This window comes from Dendronephthya gigantea, unplaced genomic scaffold (genome assembly GCF_004324835.1).
Source record: "Dendronephthya gigantea isolate DGI-Jeju-01 unplaced genomic scaffold, DenGig_1.0 000273F, whole genome shotgun sequence".
Lineage (NCBI taxonomy): Eukaryota > Metazoa > Cnidaria > Anthozoa > Malacalcyonacea > Nephtheidae > Dendronephthya > Dendronephthya gigantea.
In genome coordinates, this window is record NW_021163283.1 from 80,810 (window position 1) to 105,852 (window position 25,043).

General features: G+C 35.8%; 2 protein-coding genes and 3 non-coding genes across 6 annotated transcripts; 1 reads left to right on the top strand and 4 right to left on the bottom strand.

The window, feature by feature from the left end:
- Positions 1–372: 372 nt before the first annotated feature.
- On the bottom strand, positions 373–1,897 carry LOC114541193. The gene is made up of 3 exons (XM_028561178.1): positions 1,811–1,897; positions 1,430–1,494; positions 373–986 (listed from the first exon to the last, which is right to left on the bottom strand). Exons 1-3 carry the CDS (start codon positions 1,893–1,895, stop codon positions 675–677), a joined length of 462 nt encoding a protein of 153 aa, XP_028416979.1. The 5' UTR covers positions 1,896–1,897; the 3' UTR covers positions 373–674.
- A 2,955-nt stretch (positions 1,898–4,852) lies between these two features.
- LOC114541194 lies at positions 4,853–6,263 on the bottom strand. 2 transcript variants are annotated; one of them, XR_003689202.1, is made up of 4 exons: positions 6,028–6,263; positions 5,518–5,622; positions 5,043–5,114; positions 4,853–4,886 (listed from the first exon to the last, which is right to left on the bottom strand). XR_003689202.1 is itself a non-coding variant. In XM_028561179.1 (3 exons), the coding sequence occupies exons 1-3, from the start codon at positions 6,200–6,202 to the stop codon at positions 5,086–5,088; spliced, it is 309 nt and encodes a 102-aa protein (XP_028416980.1). In that variant the 5' UTR covers positions 6,203–6,263; the 3' UTR covers positions 4,861–5,085. The 2 variants fall into 2 exon arrangements, 1 of the variants encoding a protein (XP_028416980.1); XM_028561179.1 differs by having other exon boundaries at positions 4,861–5,114.
- Positions 6,264–8,226: 1,963 nt separating this feature from the next.
- Trnag-gcc lies at positions 8,227–8,297 on the bottom strand. Its single transcript has one exon. It is a non-coding gene; the product is annotated as a tRNA-Gly (tRNA).
- Positions 8,298–8,809: 512 nt separating this feature from the next.
- Positions 8,810–8,895, top strand: Trnay-gua. Its single transcript is given in 2 exon segments — positions 8,810–8,845; positions 8,860–8,895. It is a non-coding gene; the product is annotated as a tRNA-Tyr (tRNA).
- A 197-nt stretch (positions 8,896–9,092) lies between these two features.
- Trnag-gcc lies at positions 9,093–9,163 on the bottom strand. The gene has a single exon. It is a non-coding gene; the product is annotated as a tRNA-Gly (tRNA).
- Positions 9,164–25,043: the final 15,880 nt, after the last annotated feature.

Genomic DNA, 25,043 nt, shown 5'->3' on the forward strand with positions numbered 1-25,043 from the left:
AAACGTGACAATATGTGAATTTGTCGACATTGGTGTTACTACACCATAGTTTTACAGCAGTTAGCACCCTGTTACCACAAGATGGTACAAATACGCACAAAACAGTAAATTAAGAACAAAAACGTGACAATATGCGAATTTGTCACAGTGGTGTTACTACACCATAGTTTTACAGCAGTTAAGCACCCTGTTACCACAAAATGGTACAAATACGCACAAAACAGTAAATTAGGAACAAAAACGTGACAAATGTGCGATTTTGTCGACATTGGTGTTACTACACCCTAGTTTTACAGCAGTTAAGCACCCTGTTACCACAAGATGACACAAGCACAAAACAGCCAAATTAGTATACTTTCATATACCTTTAGTTAGCAATATATATAGAACTTGACATAAGTAAATCCTCATATCTGTTTATAATTTCCACGGCCAAAAAATTGTTGCCTTGACAAAGATATTATATTTTAATAAGTCAAAATATAATATACGACTTCAAAAGGGTATTGTTCCAGGACGCCCTTAACTTTACGAAACAAAGTTGATTTTGTACAGAATTCAGAAGTTGTGTTTAAATAATATAACGACTTTTTAGGATTTAAAGCGAAGAAAATAACTTTACGAATTATAACATTTTACAACAAGCACGAATAATTAGGGACGTATCGACCATCTTAGGTGTCAAACTCCCATTCGGAATAGATACTCTCATTGTCGTTATCAGTGTCACTGTCGGTTTCACTATCCATATCAAAATTTGTATCTCTTTCCAGCTCATCCTCCACATCTTCATAGGATTGCTTAGTATTGTCATTGTGCGACTCAATTATGTCCTGGAATCCAGACAATTGTAAACCGAGAACTGGCAAGAAAGATTGGATTCCAAGCCTTAATTGTTGCATGGCAAAGTTAATTCCTTCGTTAACCAAGGCAAGCTTTCCTCTGACAATGGTCCTTTTGACTGAGCTTGTAGAATAGGTTTTTGCCTAAAATAAAAAGATTTCAATATACGTTACATAAAAAGCAATCGCATAGCTTACAGATGTGGCTTACAGAAATGTCGAAAAGGAAATTGCGGACCTAAATAACTTTTAAATTATCGCATCTTCGCATTAGATACACACAATTAACACCCAATAGACCTTCCAAGAGCTTACATAATGGCCAAACAATAAAAAATGTGCGTCCATGAGAAGGTATGTACGGCGTAGGTTTTTAGCTTTTTGATACACCATGCATGTAATGCAGTATAATTCCAACCATAACATTTTGCTCGTATACAAGAAACTTCGTGCTTCGTGAAGATGGTTACAATATGGTAGCTGAAATGTTCACTGCATGATTCAGGATATGGGCTATCCACAAATATGCATAAATTGTACTTCATCACCCTTTAAACCTACAAAGTAATTACCGCCGAAAAACATACCACACACACAGCACTTTCCACCGCAAGAACAGGCTGTTCACCACCACATTGGCTGCGACTTTTACCTATATGTTCGAAAATTAAAAATAATTTTAAGCCTGGTTTTCAGATGTCAAGGGCCACCGACACAATAACCATCGTCAAAGAATTACGTTATATGAAAACCAGCCTTTACACCTGCAATAAAAATTTGGATCTGTTGCATTTAGCCGAATAGACTGCAGTTCAGTCAAGGTTATATTGCTTATGTTCTTTGACGCGCAGCTCACAGAGTTTAAAAACATAATTTACATTTTTCCAATAAGGACAAAAGCTTTTTGCAATCGATCGCTGAAAACATACTCTATATTTCACAATTCTAAAAGTGACCGGGAAAATTACCTTGCAGCAGGTTTTCCAATTTTGCAAGTTCGCTATAAAGTGCCGGAAGGCATTTCTTGGTGTAATATTCAAGGTATTGGAACATTTCCTTTTAGTAACTTCGATTTCCTCCTGAAACCGTTGAATTTCCATCAACTTATCCACCACAGATCGTCTCGTTACCAAAGGCACTATTGTATGAAAGGCACAATATATTCATATATAATGTACTACGCGTCCGGCAATTTATAATTATGTACGTACAAGTTCTATTTGCAAGCCTGGCTCAGTCTGTATACGAGAAACAGTAGCTACTCACACTCATCAACTGGCTCGTTCCGAGAATTCCATGGAAACTTTCCATTTAAAATTTCTTCTATGTTGCTTAGCGGTTCGTCTGCAATTCGATTATAATTTGAAATCAAAGAATGGATACTCTCTTTCTCTTTGCTGATCTTTCTCCTTAACTTATTTCGTTGCTTCGAAGAATCTTGAAGAAAATAATATTTGGTTAAAATGTTACCTTCCCTTTATCCCGCATGTGGAGGCTAATTTTCCGCGGTTTCGTTTTTTATGGGTGTTTTACTCGCACGGAAACGTTGGCTTTAAATGTTACTACTGAAATAAAGGAAGAGACACTGAAAATGTAGCTATTAAATGTAGAACCACCTGCAAGTTTTGCAATGTTAAATGCCAGATGAGAGATCGCGTTATGATGGAATTCCATATTGTATCTCAAATATTCCAAAGATTTATTTTTTAAAACACCTTCACCAAAGGAATAATTGCGACAGATCTTGGGCTGAAACTGTTTAGATTTTTCCTTATAAATCTTTTCAGCAACGTCAAACAAGGCCTTCTCTTTTGGCGTTAACACATCTAATGTGAGCAAATGACATATGTATTTCATTTCCTCCGGAGTTATGGAATATCTTTTATTTCTCGATTTTTCATCCACTGACATAAATTTGAAAGAGAAAAAAGAAACACGTCGTCATTGCACGAAAAAATTACACCAAGACATCGCATTCTGAGAAGAGCATACCTAACGTTTTTAGTTTTATTATTTATAATAATAGATTCGCCACAGTATCATGTACTGCATGTAAACTGAACAAAAACACAAAATTCTATACGTACGTTTAGCAGCGTCAAATATATCTTCTTTCCATTTCTGTAATGTTGTTGGATCACACTCAAGTTTCTCTGACATGCTTTCTAATTCTTTCTGCATGATGGCGGTTTTATCTTTAGCCTAGAACCATGCATATAAAAGTACAGAACACATTATTATTTTTCCAAGAGAAGATTATACATTTCAGTACTCCCCTTTCCGTGCATGGGAAATTTGCATTGCATCTACATATTTTTCAATCCTCCACGCTTTAAATTTCTACCCACACCTTTTTTTTAATAAATTTGTTTCTGTCTTATTTTTTGACGAAAACTACCGAAACGGATTTGGCAAAGTATTTGTAGCTATGTTATGTGACAAGGGGGATTTCGTTTTAAACTATTCGGCATATTTGCTTACACTTTTTAGGCTAAGCCAATCAGAATGCCTAAATTTTTAATACATCATGTAAAATGATGATTATTCTGATTGGGTTACTGAAAATGTAAACAAACTTACTGATTGGTCTAAAACGAAATTTCCCTTGTTATGGTTTCCCTTGTTATGGTATAGTTACTATTACTATTAGGTAAAAAATAGAAAAATTAATAACTTTTGTATATCTTTTCGCAAGAATACTTGACAGTTTGGTTATTTTTCTTTTATTCCACTCCAGTGCATGTTCAGTCAGCAATTCCTCTCGTCCTATGTATGCATACATCAGAATTAAACGTTTAACTGGTTTGATAATTTTATTGCACATGCTTACCTTCAGGTAACATATGCTTGGTAGTGCACCCTAACCGCGAGAAATGACTGTTAATCTGTTCTACTTCCTCTCCTGTTGTTGCAGAAGCGCCATCTTGCCATCGCCCTCCCCAAATAACCTGCAAAAAAGATTACACAATGGACACTGCACTTGACTGCACACTTGCCACGTACGAAATATAATAAGCACAAGGAAATTTACCTGGCAATACCAAGCATGTGCTTTGGCATGCATTACGGAAAGAGCAGGTTTCATCTTTTGAGATGTGGTTACATCATTTTTACACAGCCAAGGCCAATACTTGCAGATGACATCATACCAGAAGAATTGTGTTGTACGACGAAGGTAATATTCCTTTTGCATATAATGTGCATAGCCATACACTTCTCCGTGCTTCATGCTAACTGCATGCTGGGCAACACTGTGACGACAGCCAGCAATTTCTAGCCCAGTTTCATCAACAATTTTCTTTTTCTTCAAAGTATTTCCAGCAGCATGCCAAATAGAATCGCCACACTTAGAATCATCTGTGACCTAGGGTAAAGTATAGCCGAATTGAAACAGCTCGATTTTAGATTATTTTTATACGTACAGTAGATCCACTTGGTATAAAAAATCTAAATATTTGTTACAAATCATAGCATTACGGTCAGAAACTTCCCACACCAAATGTCACACATTGATATTTAATGGGACTATTGTTCTATAATTGTTTTGAGGTAAACGAAAATTCGTATTGTTTGAGAAGACAAATTGTAACAATACCTTTTCCTTTCCTTTTTTGTAAATTTTACAGAGATGATGTTGAACTTTTTCATTTGAAGCAATAAAAGCATCTCCATAGTAGCAATCTCTTTTCCTGCTAAATAATTTCAATTTATCCTCTTTAAAACATACATATGATGAAATAACTTTGAAACTCTTTCTAGGTGATATACAAGACGCATTTCAGTTGTATATGAGCTGACGATTTCCCTCCAAGCTAGTGCATTCCTGCAATGCATCGTCTGTGATTCAGTGTACAAAATGTACTTACATCCCAGCAGATTTGTACCGATAAAGTTTCATGTTACCATCCATGTGAACGGAGTGTTGCTGCTGTTCACATGCAGGGCACTCCATCCAGTTAATATGCCGTAGTTTGTTCAATTCATATTGGCAATATTTCCATTCACGAAAAAGCTACCAAATGTTTTGCTGTTAATTGTTCCCATCTATATAAAAGATAGAGAAAGATACATCAAACTAATATCTGTACAACTATTTAACTACTGAGGCAATTAGCAAACATAATCATAAAAGAACAGGATTCCATTTTTTGCATGAAGCGATACATTGAAGTTGATACTTAGAAGTTGGTTTAAACGTACCCGCCCTTTTTGTATCGAAAACATTTCTAGTGATTTCACAAAACTATTTTGAGAAATTCCAGGAACAATCTTCTGTAAATCCCAGAAATGAAAGAGATCTTGGTGAAATACATATGTCATGTCACGAATAGTTCCAGGCCAAAACCCCAGCTGTATTAAAACATGGGGACTTGTTGATGAAATAACATTGTCACATTGTTTACATTCATATTTTGTGTGACTAATGTCGAATCTACCTGAAGATATAATAATAAATATTTAACCAATTAGCACAAAAATATAAGTTTTGAGTTCCATGATAGAGATCAACATTTGGCCTATAAAGCCTATCTGAATAGCATCATCTGGTTTGAATCTTGCAGGAGCTAGGTTCAGCCTACATAATGTATCATTTATAGCTACAGTATAAAACTATAGAATCTATTTCAGAAAGACAATGTTTTTGTGAATAAAAAAGACAACTAAAATAGCATACCTTTCAATGTTACAGCAATGCAACCCATACCCTTCTCATCATATAAAATATTGCAAGGAAATAGGCATGTGGGACAAATAACATCACCAAATGGAAGGGACCGTTCTAAAAATACATAGACAATTCATATATTTTCAGAAACTGTTTGAAGAACCCTCTAAAAATGGCAGAACTTTCCTACCAAGGGAAAACATTATCTCACACCTAGAGTTTCACAAAGATGCTGAGATAATACAAAGATAATACTGACTGGTCAATTTTTTTTACAAATTTCATGTGACAAATATGTTTCTGTGTTTCTTTATTTGAAAAAGACCTAATAAAATTTTTTATGAGAAAATTTGCCAATGAATATTTACTCATGTAAAATGAACTTTAGGTTTGACATAAATGCTAAATAGATCATGCTAAATTTCATATTTAAAGAGCATCTTGAGAGTATCACGGTCACAATGCACCTTTTGACACAAGGTATAAGTTACATCTTTTTAGCCATGCTATAATATTTACCAACAGTAATCCATTCCAGTTTGCTGTTAATTGAGGCTGTTGGAGGAATAGGTTCATGAAAACCATTCAAAATTGCATCTCGATCATGAAATGGATGGTTCTTATGGTTCTCCTCATCACAATCCCCACAGACATATCTATGTGAAATGCAGTCTTGACATCCAATAACTGCCATGGCATCTTTACAGCTTTCGCATAACAATTCATCAAAAATGCCAATGGAAAATTTAGTTTGCAGCAAACTTCGATTAAACTACTTCTGACTTCCTCCCAGCTTTCATAAAGGGAATTTTGTCTTTCATGCCAGGTTCGTTTCTTTTGCTGACCACCACATTTCCAGTTACATAATAATCCTTTTGCTTCTTCAAGGATATCATTCATTGTCACATCTAAACAAAATCGATGATACTGCTTTAAAAATGAGCTGCTAGGTAGAATGCCACAAAATCATTGTACACCATATTACACCATTAAGTTTAATATACATTCGATAAACCAAGTTTTGTAAAGTAGCAGGGTCTTTAAATTCCAATATATAAATGCATAAACAGTATCCATATTGGAAAGTTTGCAATATGTGTGAATGATGAGTCACAATCTTCCCTGCACACAGCCAATCTAGCAATGTGGCAGCATGTGTATAATGTCTAGTCAGTAGTCACAGAGGACACAAAGCTATACGAACGTTGTTTAGATAATAAATATTGACTTTTAGCACATCATATTTTACAATAGCGGTTCAAAATGTCAACAAAGCGGATTAAAAACTTCACAGCATTTTTAGCTGTTGTAATTGTACATATTTATATTAGATCCATACCCTCTACAGCGTTTGTCGTTACATCCATATCTGATTCACGATCCAATAAACTTACTTCTGGTGGTTCTTGTTCTACGTAAAAAGTGACAAAATAATAAATCATCCGAATGATGGGACCTATCTGGCGTAGGTTCTGTGTAAAATGTTACAAACAGAAGCATACCTTGGAAAATATTATCGCTGTGTTCCTCTAAGTTTTTTGATCTTGAACTAGAGGCGGTATCATCGCGATTATAATACTTTGGATTGTAAGTATTTTTGCAACTCCGTTGGCCAGTTTTTGGATCCGTGCTATACTCATAATGAATAGGCTTTCTTCTCTTTTTTCGCTTTTCTAAAATATCATTACCTTGCCTAATAAGACAATCCATGGAAGGGAGTTTCTTCTTGCGAGCATTGGCAGCCCTTTCAAAATTCTCCGCCATTGTGAAAGATTTGAGTTGGTTTTGACCCAGTTTCTTTCCGTTTCATAATGCTCGGCCACGCGTCGCGAAATTATTGTTTTAGTAATTTCGGATGTGTTTAAGAATTTATTGATATAATAAATTTAGAAGTGGAGCTCATGTTGAGGAGACTAGGTGGATGATCGAAAACGCCTAAAAAATATGGTTACCGTTTTAAGCTATATGCCGAAAGAGCTCAGGTGGGAGAGCGTCAGACTGATGATCTGAAGTTCCCTGGTTCTATTCCGGGTTTCAGCAGGAAATAATTTGAAATATTTTGACGGTTAGCTTGGTATATTTGCAAAATATTGAAAAAAATGCTTTCATTTTGCGGTTTTCGCAAATAGTTTTTTTCTGTAATCAAATGTAAAAAAAACAAAATAAATAATTATGTGTCATTGAAACAATGGATTTTAATGCAATACGTTGGCTGGGGGAGATTTGCTCAAATGGAAGAGCGCGCGCTTTACAAGCGCGAGGTAGCGGGATCGATGCCCGCATCCTCCATATTTTTTTCCCTATTCAATCAATTAAACACATTAAATTCTCGAAAATGCGACACAACTTTATTCGTTCAAATTATCAATTTTCTTTTTAACAAACTCGATGAATGGCGATTCTTCCTGTCTTTGTCAGTGTTCGTGTCCTGGAATAATACTCATTCAAGTGTGAAATGTAATGCCGTAACTCTTTTTTCCGGCAACATTTATAAAAGCGCGTTTCCCACGCCGGGAATCGAAACCGGGCCATGGCGGTGAATTCGCCAGATCCTAGCTACTAGACCACATGGGAACTTTCTATGCCTTACGTAACAATATCGTTTTATCTCAAAATTAGCCGTTTCCTCTGATGATTTTGGTACGACACAGCAAGCGCAAAAAAGCAACCACATGATGGTGGTTATTGATTAGGACAGTGCATCCGAGAGGAATTGCATGCGCTAGCGGGGAATCGAACCCCGGTCTTCCGCGTGGCAGGCGAGAATTCTACCACTGAACCATTAGCGCAACACCACATATTGTAGTCAATTTCGGCAATAATCTTACTCCGGATCCGCTGTATGAAGCATATTTTGAATCAACGTATTTTGTTTACAAGAGTTTATTATGCGATGCATTTTCAAAATAATATTAGCTTTACACCTATAAATTAGGTGCCATGCTACACGATTTAAAGTTAGAAATTGAATTTTTAGTTTCGTAAAGAGTGATCTATCTCTTAACAATTGCTGGAAAAGATGTAAGGAAAGCAGCAAATTGGGGCTTAGCTCAAAATGGTAGAGCAGCGCTTAGCATGTGTGAGGTAGCGCGATCGACGACCGCATCCTCCAAAATTTTACGCCTGGGATCTCAAATCATTCTTCAAAAAACCGTTGCTTTCCGTTGAGAGTTTTTTGTAAAATTTTTAAAAATAATATTTATTCCTAATTTTTTAATAATATTATCAAAATTCTGATTAATAGAATTAACTATTGTATCACAAATATTGATTCATCAATAAAGATGCTTGCCGTTATCAGCCTTCGATAGCTCAGTTGGTAGAGCGGGGACTGTAGATAAGTAAAAAAACATCCCTAGGTCACTGGTTCAAATCTGGTTCGAAGGACAGTTGCATGGAAAAGATTTTGAAAAGTATTTTGCTTCCCTAAGTCAAATTTATATATTGGTAATGGAGTAGAATTAAACATATTATGCATATTTATCATAACCTGACAATGAAATGTGGTACGACACAGCAAGCGCAAAAAAGAAACCACATGATGGTGGTTATTGATTAGGACAATGCATCCGAGAGGAATTGCATGCGCTAGCGGGCAATCCAACCCCAGTCTCCCGCGTGGCAGGCGAGAATTCTACCACTGAACCACTAGCGCAACGTTGTATATTGTAGTCAATTTCGGCAATAATCTTACTCCGGATCTGCTGCATGAAACATATTTAAATAAACGTATTTGTTTCACAGGAGTTCAAATGCAAATTAGACAATTTCCCTTCCGGATTTTGATGAGTTTTTAATTCAAAATGGTCCTGGTATGACGGTCCTAGAAATGTTACCGCTCTCTGTGGTTCAGCGTTTGCTTCAAACTTATTACCTATATTCAAATACACATATACTTCGAATATAATTTTGTCATCTTTTGTTACAAGTGTTTGTGTGTTTTTGCATGTTTTTATACTTTTGCTATTTAATGTCGGCTATCTTTAAAACCAGGAACGGGGAATCGAGGAAGGGAACGGGGAAGGGAACGGGGAATGATAAAACCAGGAATGGGAAAAGCCGGAATCTTTAAAACCAGGAATGAGAAAAGCCGGAATCTTTAAAACCAGGAATGAGAAAAGCCGGAATCTTTAAAACCAGGAATGAGAAAAGGCGGAATCTTTAAAACAAGGAATGGGAAAAGCCGGAATCTTTAAAACAAGGAATGAGAAAAGCCGGAATCTTTAAAACCAGGAATGAGAATAGCCGGAATCTTTAAAACCAGGAATGAGAAAAGCCGGAATCTTTAAACCAGGAGTGAGAAAAGCCGGAATCTTTAAAACCAGGAATGAGAAGAGGCGGAATCTTTAAAACAAGGAATGGGAAAAGCCGGAATCTTTAAAACAAGGAATGAGAAAAGCCGGAATCTTAAAACCAGGAATGAGAAAAGCCGGAATCTTTAAAACCAGGAATGAGAAAAGCCGGAATCTTTAAAACCAGGAATGAGAAAAGCCGGAATCTTTAAAACCAGGAATGAGAAAAGCCGGAATCTTTAAAACCAGGAATGGGAAAAGCCGGAATCTTTAAACCAGGAATGAGAAAAGCCGGAATCTTTAAAACCAGGAATGGGAAAAGCCGGAATCTTTAAAAACCAGGAATGGGAAAAGCCGGAATCTTTAAAACCAAGAATGAGAAAAGCCGGAATCTTACGGCCGGAAGTTTGTAACTAAATTAGCTACAATTCCGCGCGTAATACAAAATATGCTAATTTGACATATTTTGCTATATATTATGCTATATTTTCCGTATTTTACCAAATTTCGCAGCCAAACTTAGCATTTCCACTCATTCAAGTACGCTCAATTCTTTTATCTGTTATATGGAACATAAACTGCATTCTTTTGTGGGGGAAGGGATCAAATACATATATAATTAACAAACGATGAAACGAACACAAGGACTGACAATTAAGGTTAGTTTGTAAACAGTTAAATTTGTTGATTTGGTCTCATTCATAAACCTACAAAGTGGAGCTTTGCGCGTTGCTATCTACCGTTTAATATATCTACATTGCTATTGAAATTGAATAATATAATGTTTGGTTGGAAATGAAAACTTTTTGGATCCAAATTTGAATTTCCAAATTTTCATATGAATTGCATACTGCATGATATAAAATATGCAAGAACAACTTCATTAAATACACAATATATTTTATCTTTCTATTTTCAGTACATTGTTTTTACAGCTACTTAATATATATAAATCTATGCGAACAATTTTTCTCCATTTAATACATACATATTAAGCCTATTTTGCAATATATATTTGTCATAGTTCATGGTAACAGCTTTTCATTATTGAATCAGATTACCCCTGAACAATGCACTTTTGTTGTCCCAAATATAACATAATTTTGCTTGTAAGTAAAGTATAGAAAATGGAAGTGCTTTTTGTACCTTAATTTCATAAATTAAACAGTTACAATTTTCACCCAAGGTTTAATGACTGGAGGCTGATTAAAAATATACGAAAATAATCTGTAAGTAACTAAGAGCTGAAATCAATCTTGGCTCTTTGAGAACAACTTTGTGTTGGGATGGAATTTTGGAATATATCCTAGGTCTTGTTTAGAAAAGTATAGCAACCAGCATTTACTTTTACAAATAATTTATTCAAATAAAATGCTTTAGAAGTTGTGTAGGGAAAACCTAGCTGTCGTTTTCTAGGCTAGCATGATTCAATATATGAAAAGCTTTTACTATGAACTATGACTATATAGTGCAAAAAAATGTATTAAGTGCAGCAAAATTGTTGTTTGCATAATTATATATGTATTTATTATATATTCCATCAATATCCTTCCTCCACAAAATAATTCAGTTTATGTTCCATATAACAGATAAAAGAATTGAGATATGTTGTTAAATTTGGAATATTACCAGTACCTTGTATTTGCTCCTACTTAATAAAATCTACTCTACAGTAGTATACGTAAACAGCCATAGGATATATTCCAAAATTCCATCCCAACACAAAGTTGTTCTCAAAGAGCCAAGATTTTAATTGATTTCAACTGTTACTTACTTACAGATTATATTGTATATTTTTATTCAGCCTCTAGTCATTAAAACCTTGGGTGAGAATGCACGGTAACTGTTTATTATAATGAGTTAATTAAGGTACAAAATGCACTAAAATATTTTCATTTTCTATACAATTTACTTAAAGCAAAATTATGTTATATTGGGACAAACAAAAGTGTAGTGCATTGTTCAGGGGTAATCTGATTCAATAATGAAAAGCTGTTACCATGAACTATGACAAATATATATTGCCAAATAAGCTTAATATGTATGTATTAAATGGAGAAAAATTGTTGTTCACATAGATTATACTGATATATTAAGTAGCTGTAAATACAATGTACTGAATATAGAAAAGATAAAATATATTGTGTATTTAATGAAGTTGTTCTTGCATATTTATATCATGCAGTATGCAATTCATATGAAAATTTGGAAATTCAAATTTTGGATCCAAAAAGTTTTCATTTCCAACCAAACTTTATTCAATTTCAATAGCAATGTAGATATTAAACGGTAGATAGCAACGCGCAAAGCTCCACTTTGTAGGTTTATATGAATGAGACCAAATCAACAAATTTAACTGTTTACAAACTAACCTTAACTGTCAGTCCTTGTGTTCGTTTCATCGTTTGTATAATTATATATGTATTTGATCCCTTCCCCCACAAAAGAATGCAGTTTATGTTCCATATAACAGATAAAGAATTGAGCGTACTTGAATGAGTGGAAATGCTAGGTTTGGCTGCGAAATTTGGTAAAATACGGAAAATATAGCATAATATATAGCAAAATATGTCAAATTAGCATATTTTGTACTACGCGCGGAAATTGTAGCTAATTTAGTTACAAACTTCGGCCGTAAGATTCCGGCTTTTCTCATTCTTGGTTTTAAAAGAATCCGGCTTTTCCCATTCCTGGTTTTAAAGATTCCGGCTTTTCTCATTCCTGGTTTTAAAGATTCCGGCTTTTCTCATTCTTGGTTTTAAAGATTCCGGCTTTTCCCATTCCTGGTTTTAAAGATTCCGGCTTTTCTCATTCTGGTTTTAAGATTCCGGCTTTTCCCATTCCTGTTTTAAAGATTCCGGCTTTTCTCATTCCTGGTTTTAAAGATTCCGGCTTTTCTCATTCCTGGTTTTAAAGATTCCGGCTTTTCTCATTCCTTGTTTAAAGATTCCGGCTTTTCCATTCCTGGTTTTACCATTCCCCGTTCCCTTCCCCGTTCCCTTCCTCGATTCCCCGTTCCTGGTTTTAAAGATAGCCATTTAATGTCCTGTTTTTTATTTTAGATGCAGCAAAATTGGATGGAATTTCGAACCAGATACAGAAGTTGCAAAGCGATGTGACAAGCGTAAAGCGATCAATTGCGAGTTTAGCGGAAAACCAGCAAGAGCTATTATCCCTGGCAAATAAAATTGAGAAAAAATGTGGAGGCAGATACCTTTGACATGGGCAAATGTTGTCACACGGTAAATTTTTTGCTTTCGTATTTATATTTAATGACTTCAACATCTATCATAGCTTTGAAATATTTTACTGTATTTCCTTTTCTTTTGCACAAGAGTTGATAGTCTAATGCAATTAAAACGACTTGATATAGGAGAACCTCAATCAATTGCTTGGTAAATTTTACACAACAAAAGGAAGATTTTCCTAGGACACTCCTGAGAAAGAGGTTACCTAAGTGATTTAATAGTCAACAACATGTCTTAAATATCCCCATAATTAATTTTAGAACAAGACGCCTGTTCTGCGGACGGTTGTATCAAGTCCGTTTAGCTTAAACGGTGGTTAAGTTCAAAATAGAAAGCAAGTCTGCCGTTTTATTCAACAAGCGAACTAAATGTTTTTGACGTTAATACAAATATACTGTTTAAAACTACATATTCAGAGCATAATATTCAAGTTGACTCATTCAAGAGAGTTGTAGGAGTGTTATATAATTTTGACTTATCCACCGTTTAAGCTAAACGGGCTTGATACAACCGGCCCCTTAACTCCGGCGCACGTGCCAGTCTTCAATATAGAGCTTCTGAGCATAAACAATACAGTTGGCGTAGCCAGCCTGACGATTTAGTCATGCTATGCAAATTTTATGTTATTAACATTCATTTCATTAGAAATTCATTGTTTTCGCAGTCAATTACACCAAAAAATTAGCATAGCATGACTAAATTTTCGGGCTGGCTACGCCACTGCAGTTCATATTCGCATTTAGATGCCTTGCGAACCTAAATGTTCGATCGCGAAATTCAGAAGCACATCGTACTTTAAAAAGTATAGAAGTTAAATCGTTCAAGAATGTAAATAAACGGTATGATACATTCGTTTTGTCTTACACTTTGCCTTTGGAATTCGCGCTTATATAGTTATATTAAATCTTCAATCCTGTGCAAACTACGACGAGTCAAAGCGCCCATACACGACCACATCATCTTGTTAAACGGCGAAATAGCAGCGATATTACTAAAATAGGACCAGAATCTACACGTATTAAATATATCTTACCCCAATTCAGTCTAAACTTAATCGAAAAGCATGAAAAGAACGGTTTATTTGTTTCCTCTTGGAGGAATTGCCGTATCATGCGAGCGAAAATCGAATCGCGCATCGGAAAGTTAGCCAAAGCTGTGCACCACAACTCTTGGAGACAAGACTGGGACATAGATAAATCAATCATATATACATTTTAAATATTAGAATGTTTCGCGCCATTACAGAACTTGCGACGAGAAAAATAATAAAAAAAAATAAAAAAAAAAACCAAAACAAAACAACCGAGGCGAATTTTCAACTCCTCGCTTGCTGCGCCGGAGTAATTATAATACAGTCTTCTTTTGCACGGAATGGCAGGCGAAGAAACCATCGATGTCGGCGTTTTCACAACGCGTTACTACAGTATGAAAATTAAGTTTCTAAAAATTTAATCACTAGGTGGAAGCAATGATAAAATTGTGCATTTTCTTAATTCCTTTTTGCATGAATATTTATTAGGCCTCCAGATATATCCCCGAAGCACCAGATAATATCCCGACCAAAAAAGATAACCCAAAAAGAATCAGTTCATATCACAATTCACCGCTCGATCTGCGGTGTTCAGTGACGTTAATAAAACAATTGAAAGAAAACAGAAGTTTACGTGATATAAACTACGCATGGTCTTTCAAGTTATGGATAACAAAGGTGTTTATGAAAAAGGAGTAGGATCAGGGGTTGTTCGTGATGTCATTGCAATGTTCTGGGGGAAAGTTTTATGATCCCTGACCGAGGGAATGAAAGTCAGGGTTCCGACGATACGCTAGGTTATCATGCAGAAGAGTGGGACTCAATTGCCCTATTTCTTTTGAAAGGTTTTATTCAATGAAAATACCTAGCAATATATATCTTCCGCGTCTATATGAAAGTGGTTCTTTCCGGAGAGATGTTGGTTACTGAGGAAGAGTCGGTACCGAAAAACGGTATACTCGATATTGATCGAATGTACAGAAAATCGGTATACTCGACCGTACGTGGTGGAATGTACCAAAAATAATACCCAAAAACGGTATACTCGATCATGGTAAAATATTATACTGATAATGAATGTTTATGAGTGTAATGGTAAGAATATTTTCATGAGGTGGAAGATGGAACGAATGAAAACATTTATTATTTGTTTTATATGACACCAAAAAGATCAACTTAATGAATTGTTTTTTTATTAAATGAACATATTGCAAGTGATGCATAATATAAACACAATAAGAACTTAGTGAAATTTAGTGAAAGAGACCGTGGAAAGGAAAAAAAAAAACTATTTGCACTGCTGGATCGTAGAATGTAGATTTTTATTTAATGCCAACAGCCAATTAAAATAAATTGTATTAATAAGGTGTGATATAAACCGGAAAATGGTATACTCGACCATGTTTGAATATATCATGTTCCGGTACAATTGACCTTACCTTAAATTCAGAATATATTCGAATATGGTATATACCCGCGGGATATGGTATACTCGACCATAGTCGAATATACCGGATTATTTGTTACCGGAACTTGTGTAAGTTAGAGTTACGATTACGCTAAATCCCCTGCTGCGTACTTTACTGACCAACATGCTGACTGAAAATTTTTTATTGCGACGCGGCTAAAAACTACAAAATGCTGTTGTATACAATAAATTACAAATCCTACAAATTCTAATCCTAAATGAAATATAGAGGGAGTTGCACCATAATGGATATGTCTTTTCAAGCCATAAAGTCAAGGAAGATTATGGCATGTAGCACCTCATTAGTCAATATTTATTCCCTTTTTTCACCAAAACACGATTTTGTCATGTCAACTCCTATGATTTTGGTCATGAACGACAATTCTCTTCAACATAAGTTGATTATAATTTAAATTCGATCATCAGAAAAAACATCCGCAACGAAATCCATAATGAACGTCAGTCGATTATTTTTCGAAAAAGTTTTTTAAGGAATTATATTTTAGAGAGTTCATGTTTATGGTACGCTTTTTTATTTCAACTGTATAATTGAATTGAAATTTCAATATTTAGTGCGAAGCATTGTAAGGATCACAGGGACCGCTGAGAAAATATTGGATTTTGGGGATCTAGATATGAGTTTCGCAGGAGAAACTCCCATAGAAAAGTTTTTCAACTTGACATAAACTTCAGCAAATTCTGCAAATTAAGCTGCTTCACTAAGAAAATTAAAAAGGAAACTGATTTCAGGACCATCTCCACTCCCCCCCCCCCTTCAAACCCTGCTCCACTATCCCTGAATTAAATACTAGCCTGAAAACTCGACTAAAGCCGTTTCATAATTTTTTCCCAGGCTTAGCAAAATAAACCAATCTTTCGATGAGATTATCTTGTCAAAATTACTCTTTATAACCTGTTAAAATCATGATTAACATGACAATGAAAAATATGTGCGCTGTGAAGGAATTCTTTTTTTGACATGGCGATAAAAAAGCATCAAATATATAATAATATTATGATCAAATCACTCAAACAGGAATCGCGTCCGCAGAATACAAAAGCAACGTCCTGGAAATTGTTTCGCCAATTTTGTGAAAATTAGCATAACCAAGTTCAAAAAGTACGTTCACCTTTACCTTGGTATTTTCCGCGGATGCGTCATTAGGGGTTTGCTATTTTAGCCGTATCTGTAAGAGACTACGAAATCTCTCCGCTATTTTTGACATTTTTGATTAGTGCGTGCAAGGTTGGTAACAGCTAAAAGCGTGTTCTTTGATTGCTTTCCTGATTGTTTGTAGCGCTCTATCTCGTCGTAGATCAATTTCGCTGGTTTGTCAGAGCCATGCTTTTCACCAGCCAGCTAATTTACTTTTTTATTAAACCACTTTGTTCCAGGGGCCAGTTGTATAAAAGACTAGTTAACTTTTAACTATACTTAAGGACAGAATTGACCAATCAGAGTCGTGTATTTCTGAGTTAACTAGGATTTAACTATGGAAAATATAGTTAAAAGAGTTTTATACAACCGCCCCTGATGGTTGCTGCGGAGAGCTATAAAGCGAAGTAAAAGGTCGTTTCTCGTAAGAACCATTGCTAGTAGGAAACGCGAAATTTCCTTTCACCTACTTTTGTGCGCTCGACTTCTAAGCCCACGTTTTACTCGCTATGAATCTCGGACGTCACTATAGTTAGCAGGGCAGATGGTTAGCTGAAAACGTGTCTCTTACCACGAACTGAACCTTTCACACTGTGTCGATTCCCGGCTGGTTTACCCATGAATACCGTAATTATTATACATTGCAGCGCCTAATTTGCATAAAATCCGCTACAGATACAGTGCTGTGATGAAGCACATAGGGAAAGGGACCAGACTGTTTGTTGAGCTATGTGCGAACTACATCCCTTGCTTCTACTAAACACACTAATGTTTCCGTTTCGTGGTCATATGTCCGTTTCTTTTAAGAGCCATGAGCCTACTCCTAGGCGCTTAGATACCGCCGTGACCAGTCCAATCAGAACGATAATTGAGGAATAAACACCCGTACATTCAGTTCTAAACGACGGATTTCTATTGCAAGCTATTGCATTTACAATAGAATCTGTCGTACAGAACTGAATATATGAATATTCACACCCCCCCCTCCAAATTTCGTTCTAGTTACGCACCTGCCGCGTGGAGTTCTTACGATAACTTCATCACAGTTTTTAGCCCAAATTTTCGAATTTTAGCTAGATTTAAAAAAATCTAGCCAAATGTTCTGGATTAAAAATTTCCTAGTATAATATAATCAAAATGAAACATATTAGAATTTCCGCGAGAATTTTTCGGCGTCTCAACTCTTTTTTATCTTATTAAAGCAATTGAAGCTCGGCCGTTTAGTCAATTGCAGACCTATATTTATTAACTACGTTAGTGGCAAGAAAAAGAAATCTAGTCTGTTACTAACCCAGTGTCCTTGCATGATTGTGATCTCAGTAGCAATCCACTGACATCATAACCATGGTGCAGCCCTAAAAGAGAATTATTCCATCCATCATGACTGCAATCATAGATGAACGATTCATCACCAGAGCATTGGACATTAGAAAGCCATACAGGACCACTTCCTTTGCCATAGTAAGCCAAGGGTATGATGTTCGCTCCAGAGAAACCCAACTGACGACAGGTGACGTTACCTTTAGTAATGCCCAGATATCGAATAAACTTACCATTGTGGGAGATGTCAAGATGCCACCACAGACTGTCCCCCAGCCAAGTGTTGGATGATAGATTTCCACTCTTCAACTCTTACTTGAACCATTCAATCTGATTTTCAGTTCAAAGTTGGCGATAACATTGATAATTACACATGTTAAAGAAAGACAACTTCCAGTTGATTTCCACTCCTCATGTGTCTCTTTTCTCTCGGGCAATACGTACAGTATTGCGGTGTATAAATGAGTACACGTCTAGTACGTCTAACGCTCTCATTGTTCGCAAAACAGAAACAATTTTGGTTATAGCTAGGAGACAATAAATTTTGTTAAAATTCAACGCACGTCGCCCAATCGATAATTTATGTTAAACATTTTCTGTTAAGTTGGTAAGAAATAAAACCAGCATTAATACAATTATCTTATTGCTATATAGCCTCATTTGGGCTCTATACTGCTAAAAACAGATTAACAATAAATCACAACCAATATTCGAATATTTTGTTACTTGCATTATCATCCCTCCCTGCTACATGACTAACAAAAGATTAACGTCGGCATTTTAAATTTGGAATGGCGAAGAGATAGAGTAGGCACGGAGTTTAGGAACTGTTGAGTAAACGAACAGGTCCATATTTAGTAGACCTGCATGTCATATTTAGCAAACTGCATGTCAGTCTTGACGAGCTTCTGCAAAGAAAAATAATTTGTCTGATTATCGATTTGTGTACATTGTATAAATAAAAACTGAGAAATGGATGCATGGATCATCCGCCCAACACACAATTACAAAAAAGCTCTGCAAATTCTTAGAGCAAAAGCACAGATTTCGTTGATGATCTGCATGATGATGTTATCTGATGATATCTGATATCGAAAATGATATCTGATTATTGATCGAGCGTGTGGTCTGTGCTGTGAAATATCAGACCGAGGCATTTTAGTAGGGGATCGAGGGACGTAGAAGCGAGGATCGCGCAAAGGTCAACAACCGAGATACTGGTTCAGATACGGAATATGCCGACCAAGGTCAGGATATGGATTTTTCGGCAACCAATCAGAACAGAAGATTTTTAAAAAGAAAGTTTTTAATGATAAAACGGACACATAAAAGCAATTACTGTATATTTAGAGGCTGATTACATGGTGTCATTTCAGCCTGGCAAACCGGGCCTAAAGTATTTTTCAAATAAATGGCAAGTTTCAGCCGGGGCTGTGTTTATGACACGTCATAATTATTTTAAGAAAAGGCTGAAATTTAAGCCTGGGCTGAATTTCTAAAGGCTGGTAGTAACCCTATTTCGATTCTTCGAGCGCTTTAGAACCCCGAATTACAATAACTTGACCTTTAAGGGAGTATGATTGCACATAAAAGTGAAATAACAAAACGAAAAATCATTGTCAAGGCAAAGTTTTCTGTCTGGGTTTAAGTTTTTTTACGATTACATGACAATCCCAGCCCGGGTAGCTTAAAACGAGCTGAAAATTGAGCCCGGGCTGAAATCATTGTCATATAATCTTGAGGTATTTTTTATTGGCATTTCATAAAAATACCACGCTGAATTTACAGGGCTGAAAAGCTGTAAGCCGGACTGAATCTCAGCCCATCAAGGTTGCGGACTATGGTTGTATATTAACTCGTATACAAGTGTCTCTACAAAGCACCTTTAGCTAATTGAGGACATTCATCCCTTGTGTGCGATTAGATAGTTTGTTGATATTAGATAGCCAATTTTAGTGCATGTGAATTAGTTTTTAGCCATTTTTCCTTACAAAAACTGATGTAATTTAACCTACGGTTACAACGTCAGTTTATTTTAATAAATTATCAAATTATCACATTCTTTAGGGACCAGAAAAGCCCAGCGCTAGCCGCAGCGCTTTCGCCTGCAGAGCCAGCTCAGAGAAGGAACTTGCAGAAGGCTAAAGTTGCATAATTTCTTAGTACTCCCATATCATAACCTGGGTTAATTCACTTGAAATCGTTAAAATACTGGAAATAAGAAACTCAACAACCAAAGTTTTTTGAACGAAATGTCCAAGCTAGGAATCGACCGGCAGCAAGTGGTGTAATCAATGCCTTTTTCTCTCTGGCTTCTCATATTCATTGCTATTGACTGGAAACTTTATGAAATATCCAGGAGTGCGGAACAAACGTATTTTATAAAATACGTAAGGTGCCTGACCATCTTCGGGGTTGATGATTTACCCACACTCCGGTAAGACTATGACTCTCCCCACTTTTTAAGAGTTGATAACTATTAGCATGACATTGGATAACGAAACCAATTAAATTTGACCAATTGGCATAATTTATATGATTGCTTCCGAATTCCGCTGTATTTGTACTTAAGTCATGAAGAATATCTTAACCATCCGAAGCACAAGAAGCGCTTATTATATAGCGTAGATACACGGTAGCAAAATTTAAAATACTATAGCGTATATGATAACTAATTGTGTTTAAACAATAAACAAGACGCCTGTTCTGGCGTTAACTCCGGCGCACGTGCCTGTCTTCAATATAGAGCTTCTGAACATAAACAATTAACAATACAGTTCATATTCGAATTTCGACGCCTTACTAACCTAATGTTCAATCGCGAAATTCAGAAGCACATCGTACTTGATAAAGTATAGAAGTTCAATTTTTCAAAAATGTAAATAAACCGCATGATACATTCCGTTTGTCTTACACTTTGCCTTTGGAATTCGCGCTTATATAGTTATATTAAATCTTCAATCCTGTGCAAACTACCACGTGTAAACGCGCCCATACACGACCACATCACCTTGTTAAACGGCGAAATAGCAGCGATATTATTAAAATAGGACCAGAATGGCAGAATCTACATGTATTAAATATATTCTCACCCCAATTCAATCTAAACTTAATCGAGCAGCATGAAAAGAGCGGTTTATTTGTTCCTTTTGGAGGAATTGCCGTATCATGCGAGCAAAATGAAATCGCGCATCGAAAAATTAGCCAAAGCTGTGCACCACATCTGTCGGGAGATAAGCCTGGGACGTAGATAAGTATGGTCACATACACATTACGGAGCACCATAGCCCCTTGTCACCAGGCCTCCAAATCATACTCGGCCACAATATCAAATATGGCGACCAGACACGAGGAGTGTATATTTTAAAAATCCTTAAAAATACGTTAAGTTTGCATGCAAATTTAGTTTAATTTTTTCCCACAATAGAATTAATTTCAGAATGATTAATACAAGTACATTATTGTAAACTTAATAGAATATAAGTTTAAACTTACTGTTCCAGCTGACACTTGCCAGCCTAGTAGCTGCTATCTACTCAGAGGCACCGGAAGCAATCAAGGGCATGCGGGGTGTAGCATAACAGGTAAGGCACCTTGCCACCTTAGTTTACCAAGTCTGTCTTTATTCAATTATTGAAAATTATATGAACAAACTGCAAGAAGCTAGACAATCTTTAATTTGGAAAAGCTACACTGGCTCTCCTGGCAGACAAGACTCCCCAGGTCCGAAATTGTTTAATTTGGAGCTAAAAACAACTGTCCAGAGTTTCTGGGTCAAATAACTGCAGGAAAGCACTTATATTTATCTTATTATTATTTTAATTGTATTCAAAAAGCAACATATACATTTGTTAAAACTTATAATACCATTAAGTATTTTGTTAAATTTAATTAGAAAGGTCTAACCTCTTTGTTGAGAAAATATTGATATTTATCATAAAAATAACTAGTTTTATTCAAAGGGAAATTTGGCAACATGATGCTGGAAAATGCGTTTGTGAGAGTTCCAAGACAACTAAGTGTCCACTATGTAGAGTTGAAGATCAGATGAGTGACAACAAAGTCAAATGTGCAAACTACTAGACAACTAAGAAAAGCAAAAGCACGTACCATCTCCTGCCCTCCTGAACATATACCCTAAGTGAATTGCCTACTCCATTATAAGAGAGGGTTGTATATTGTCTGACCACTCATTTTTAACACTCTTTGCCAGGCAAGTTGGTCTTAAGTAGAACCCACATCTTGCAAACCACAACCAACACACTCTGTCATCAGATCAAAATTGAGCTTTGAACAAGAACAAAGTGCCAAGTGTTTTGGAAAATTGGCCTTTTATTGAAAAATCATGGGTGGGGCTTAGAAATTTCCCAAGGGGTAAGCAAAGTGTCATTTTTTTCACAAAGATGTTAGAGGGTTTAGCATCTTGCTCACTTTGAGAAATTTTGGAATGTATTAATATTCTTAAAGTTAAAGAGTCGTAAAGGACTCTTGGAAACACATTTTACTGCATTATGTTGCCAATTTTTCCTTGATTAAACCTAGTTATTTGCTGACAAAATATCAATGTTATCTCGACAAAGGTGTTAGACCTTTCTAATTAGTCATTTTCGGAGTAACTAACACAACAAGTAATTTTAAGGATGCTGAGGCAGTGGGGGAGCTTGCCCTATATATGCTCATGGAAATTGAATGTATCTTACTAGTCTAACTTTTGTTTTGTTCATGTAATTTTCAATAATTATCTGAAATAGCCTTCACCCTATAGCGATGACTGCCAGGCACAAGTTCTGAATAGATTTCCGCTCTAGGTATGTTGCCAGAAAGTTATATAAAATCTTAGTCTTCTAGTCAAACGTTTAGATGCTGAATATCCCCGTTTAAAATGTACATTTAAAATTTTCGAATAACTGTAGGGAGCCACCTTAATAGTTTCATGGCTTACCTAAGTCCAAAATATTCTTCGTTTGCTGGGCTCCAATACTCAACTGTTTAAGCCGCGTCTGAAGCTTCTCCATACTGCATTGATCTTGGTGATCCGTTTTAATTCAACTGCAATCCTGGACAAACGGTTAATAAAAGTATTCAAATCTTAAAAAAATGTTTTGGTGCAACTTGAAGCAAGTGTTTCCCCCCTTTACCCCCCCAATCAATGTTGGATATCCTGTCAAGTTGCCTTTGCTTGCTAAACTCAACATTGCCAAGGGAATGGGGGGAGAATATCGCATGAAACAAGTAAGTTAATCGGAATGAAATGAAAATTGTACTTTACAAACAGCGTTATTAACAGGTTTTGTCCATGATTGTGGCGTTTCCGTCGTCCCGTCTCGGAGGTACCACGTGTCGAGAATGTCCGCCTCCGTGCACTGTAATCTCCGACAAATCACAAAAAAACTTTAGGTTTTAAACAAATTCATTGATCACACATACACCACAACACTCCTCTTTAGAATCTAAATCGATTGCACGTTTTTACATCACACCCATTGAATATATATCCCATTCCATTACCTTGACAACTACCCAATTATATGCTGTGTCATCGGTCTCCAACAAGAAAAAGAGATGTCTTACTGTTATACTAACCCATGGGTGCGTAAACAATTTTATCCTTAGAAATTAGTTATTTAAAAGTTATTTGGTTTTATTCAACACAGGAATAAATACGCCACTGTCATAGTAACCATACTATGGAATAACCCACTACTCGAGTACATTACCATCAGTTTGAGATAACTTAGCAGAATTAAAACAACACAAGAAAGTTGGAATTTTTAAACTTTTACTGGGTGGAAATTCAATAACAACTGCCAGTTATGACAAAGCTATACTAATTACATAATTGATTATAATATAACAAGAACAAGAATCAAATAAGCGCTAATGACGCGTCTTTCAATTATCAGCCATAATCGCTTACACAAATTAGTTCTCATAAGCATTAACATAAAGTAAAGTTGGAACAGACTGACTGACCAATATGCTGACTCACAATCTTTCATTGGGACGCGTCTAAAAACTACAAAATACTGTTGTATACAATTAACTACAAATCCTACAAATTGCAATCTAAATGAAATATAGAGCGAGTTGCACCATATGGGATGCCTTTTTAAGCCATAAAAGGGCGTTTACACCATGTTGCACACAAAAATTCAATATCTATTCCCTTTGGCACAAAAGCATTATTTTGTCATGATGATCAGTGATTACTTTTTCTTTCGCCAAAACATGGTATTGTCATGAACTCCTATATTTTGGTCACGAACGACAATTCTTCTCAACATAAGTGGATTATCATTTAAACTCGTTCACCAGAAAAAAACATTCGCAACGAAATCCATAATGAATGTCAGTCCATTAATTATCCCGAAGTTGAAATTTTAGTATATAGTTATTTCTTTTTACGATTGTTAAGGCCAACAGGCCGTGTTTTATTTTTCGAAAAAGTTAATTTTTTCGACGTTTAAGATAATTTTTTTCACGTTTAGCAAATAAACTTACCTTTCGAAGATATTATCTTGTCAAAATTACTAATTATAACCTGTTAAAATCATGATAAACATGATAATGATAGATTTGTTCGCTGTGAAGAAATTTTTTTTTTACATAGCAATTATAAAGCCTCAAATAATATTATAGAATATGAACGAATCACTCAAACAGAAATGGTTCCGCAGAATACAAAGGCGGCGTCTTGGAAATTGTTTTGCGCATTTTTTACAACAAAATTAAGAAGTTGACCTTTACCTGGCATTCTCCCAGGCCGCGTCGTTTGGGTTTGTCATTTTAGCCATATAAGGAACATCAAAATCCTTCCGCAAATTTCTGACTAGTGCATGCATGTTTGGTATCAGCTAAAAGCGTGTTCTTTGATTGCTTTCCTAATTGTTTGTTGCGCTCGATCTCGTCGTAGAGGACTTTGGCTGGTTTTTCAGAGTCATGTTTTTTACGCCAGCAAATTTACTTTTTTGTATCTAAACAATTTATTCCAGGGGACAGTTGTATAAAACACTAGGTAACT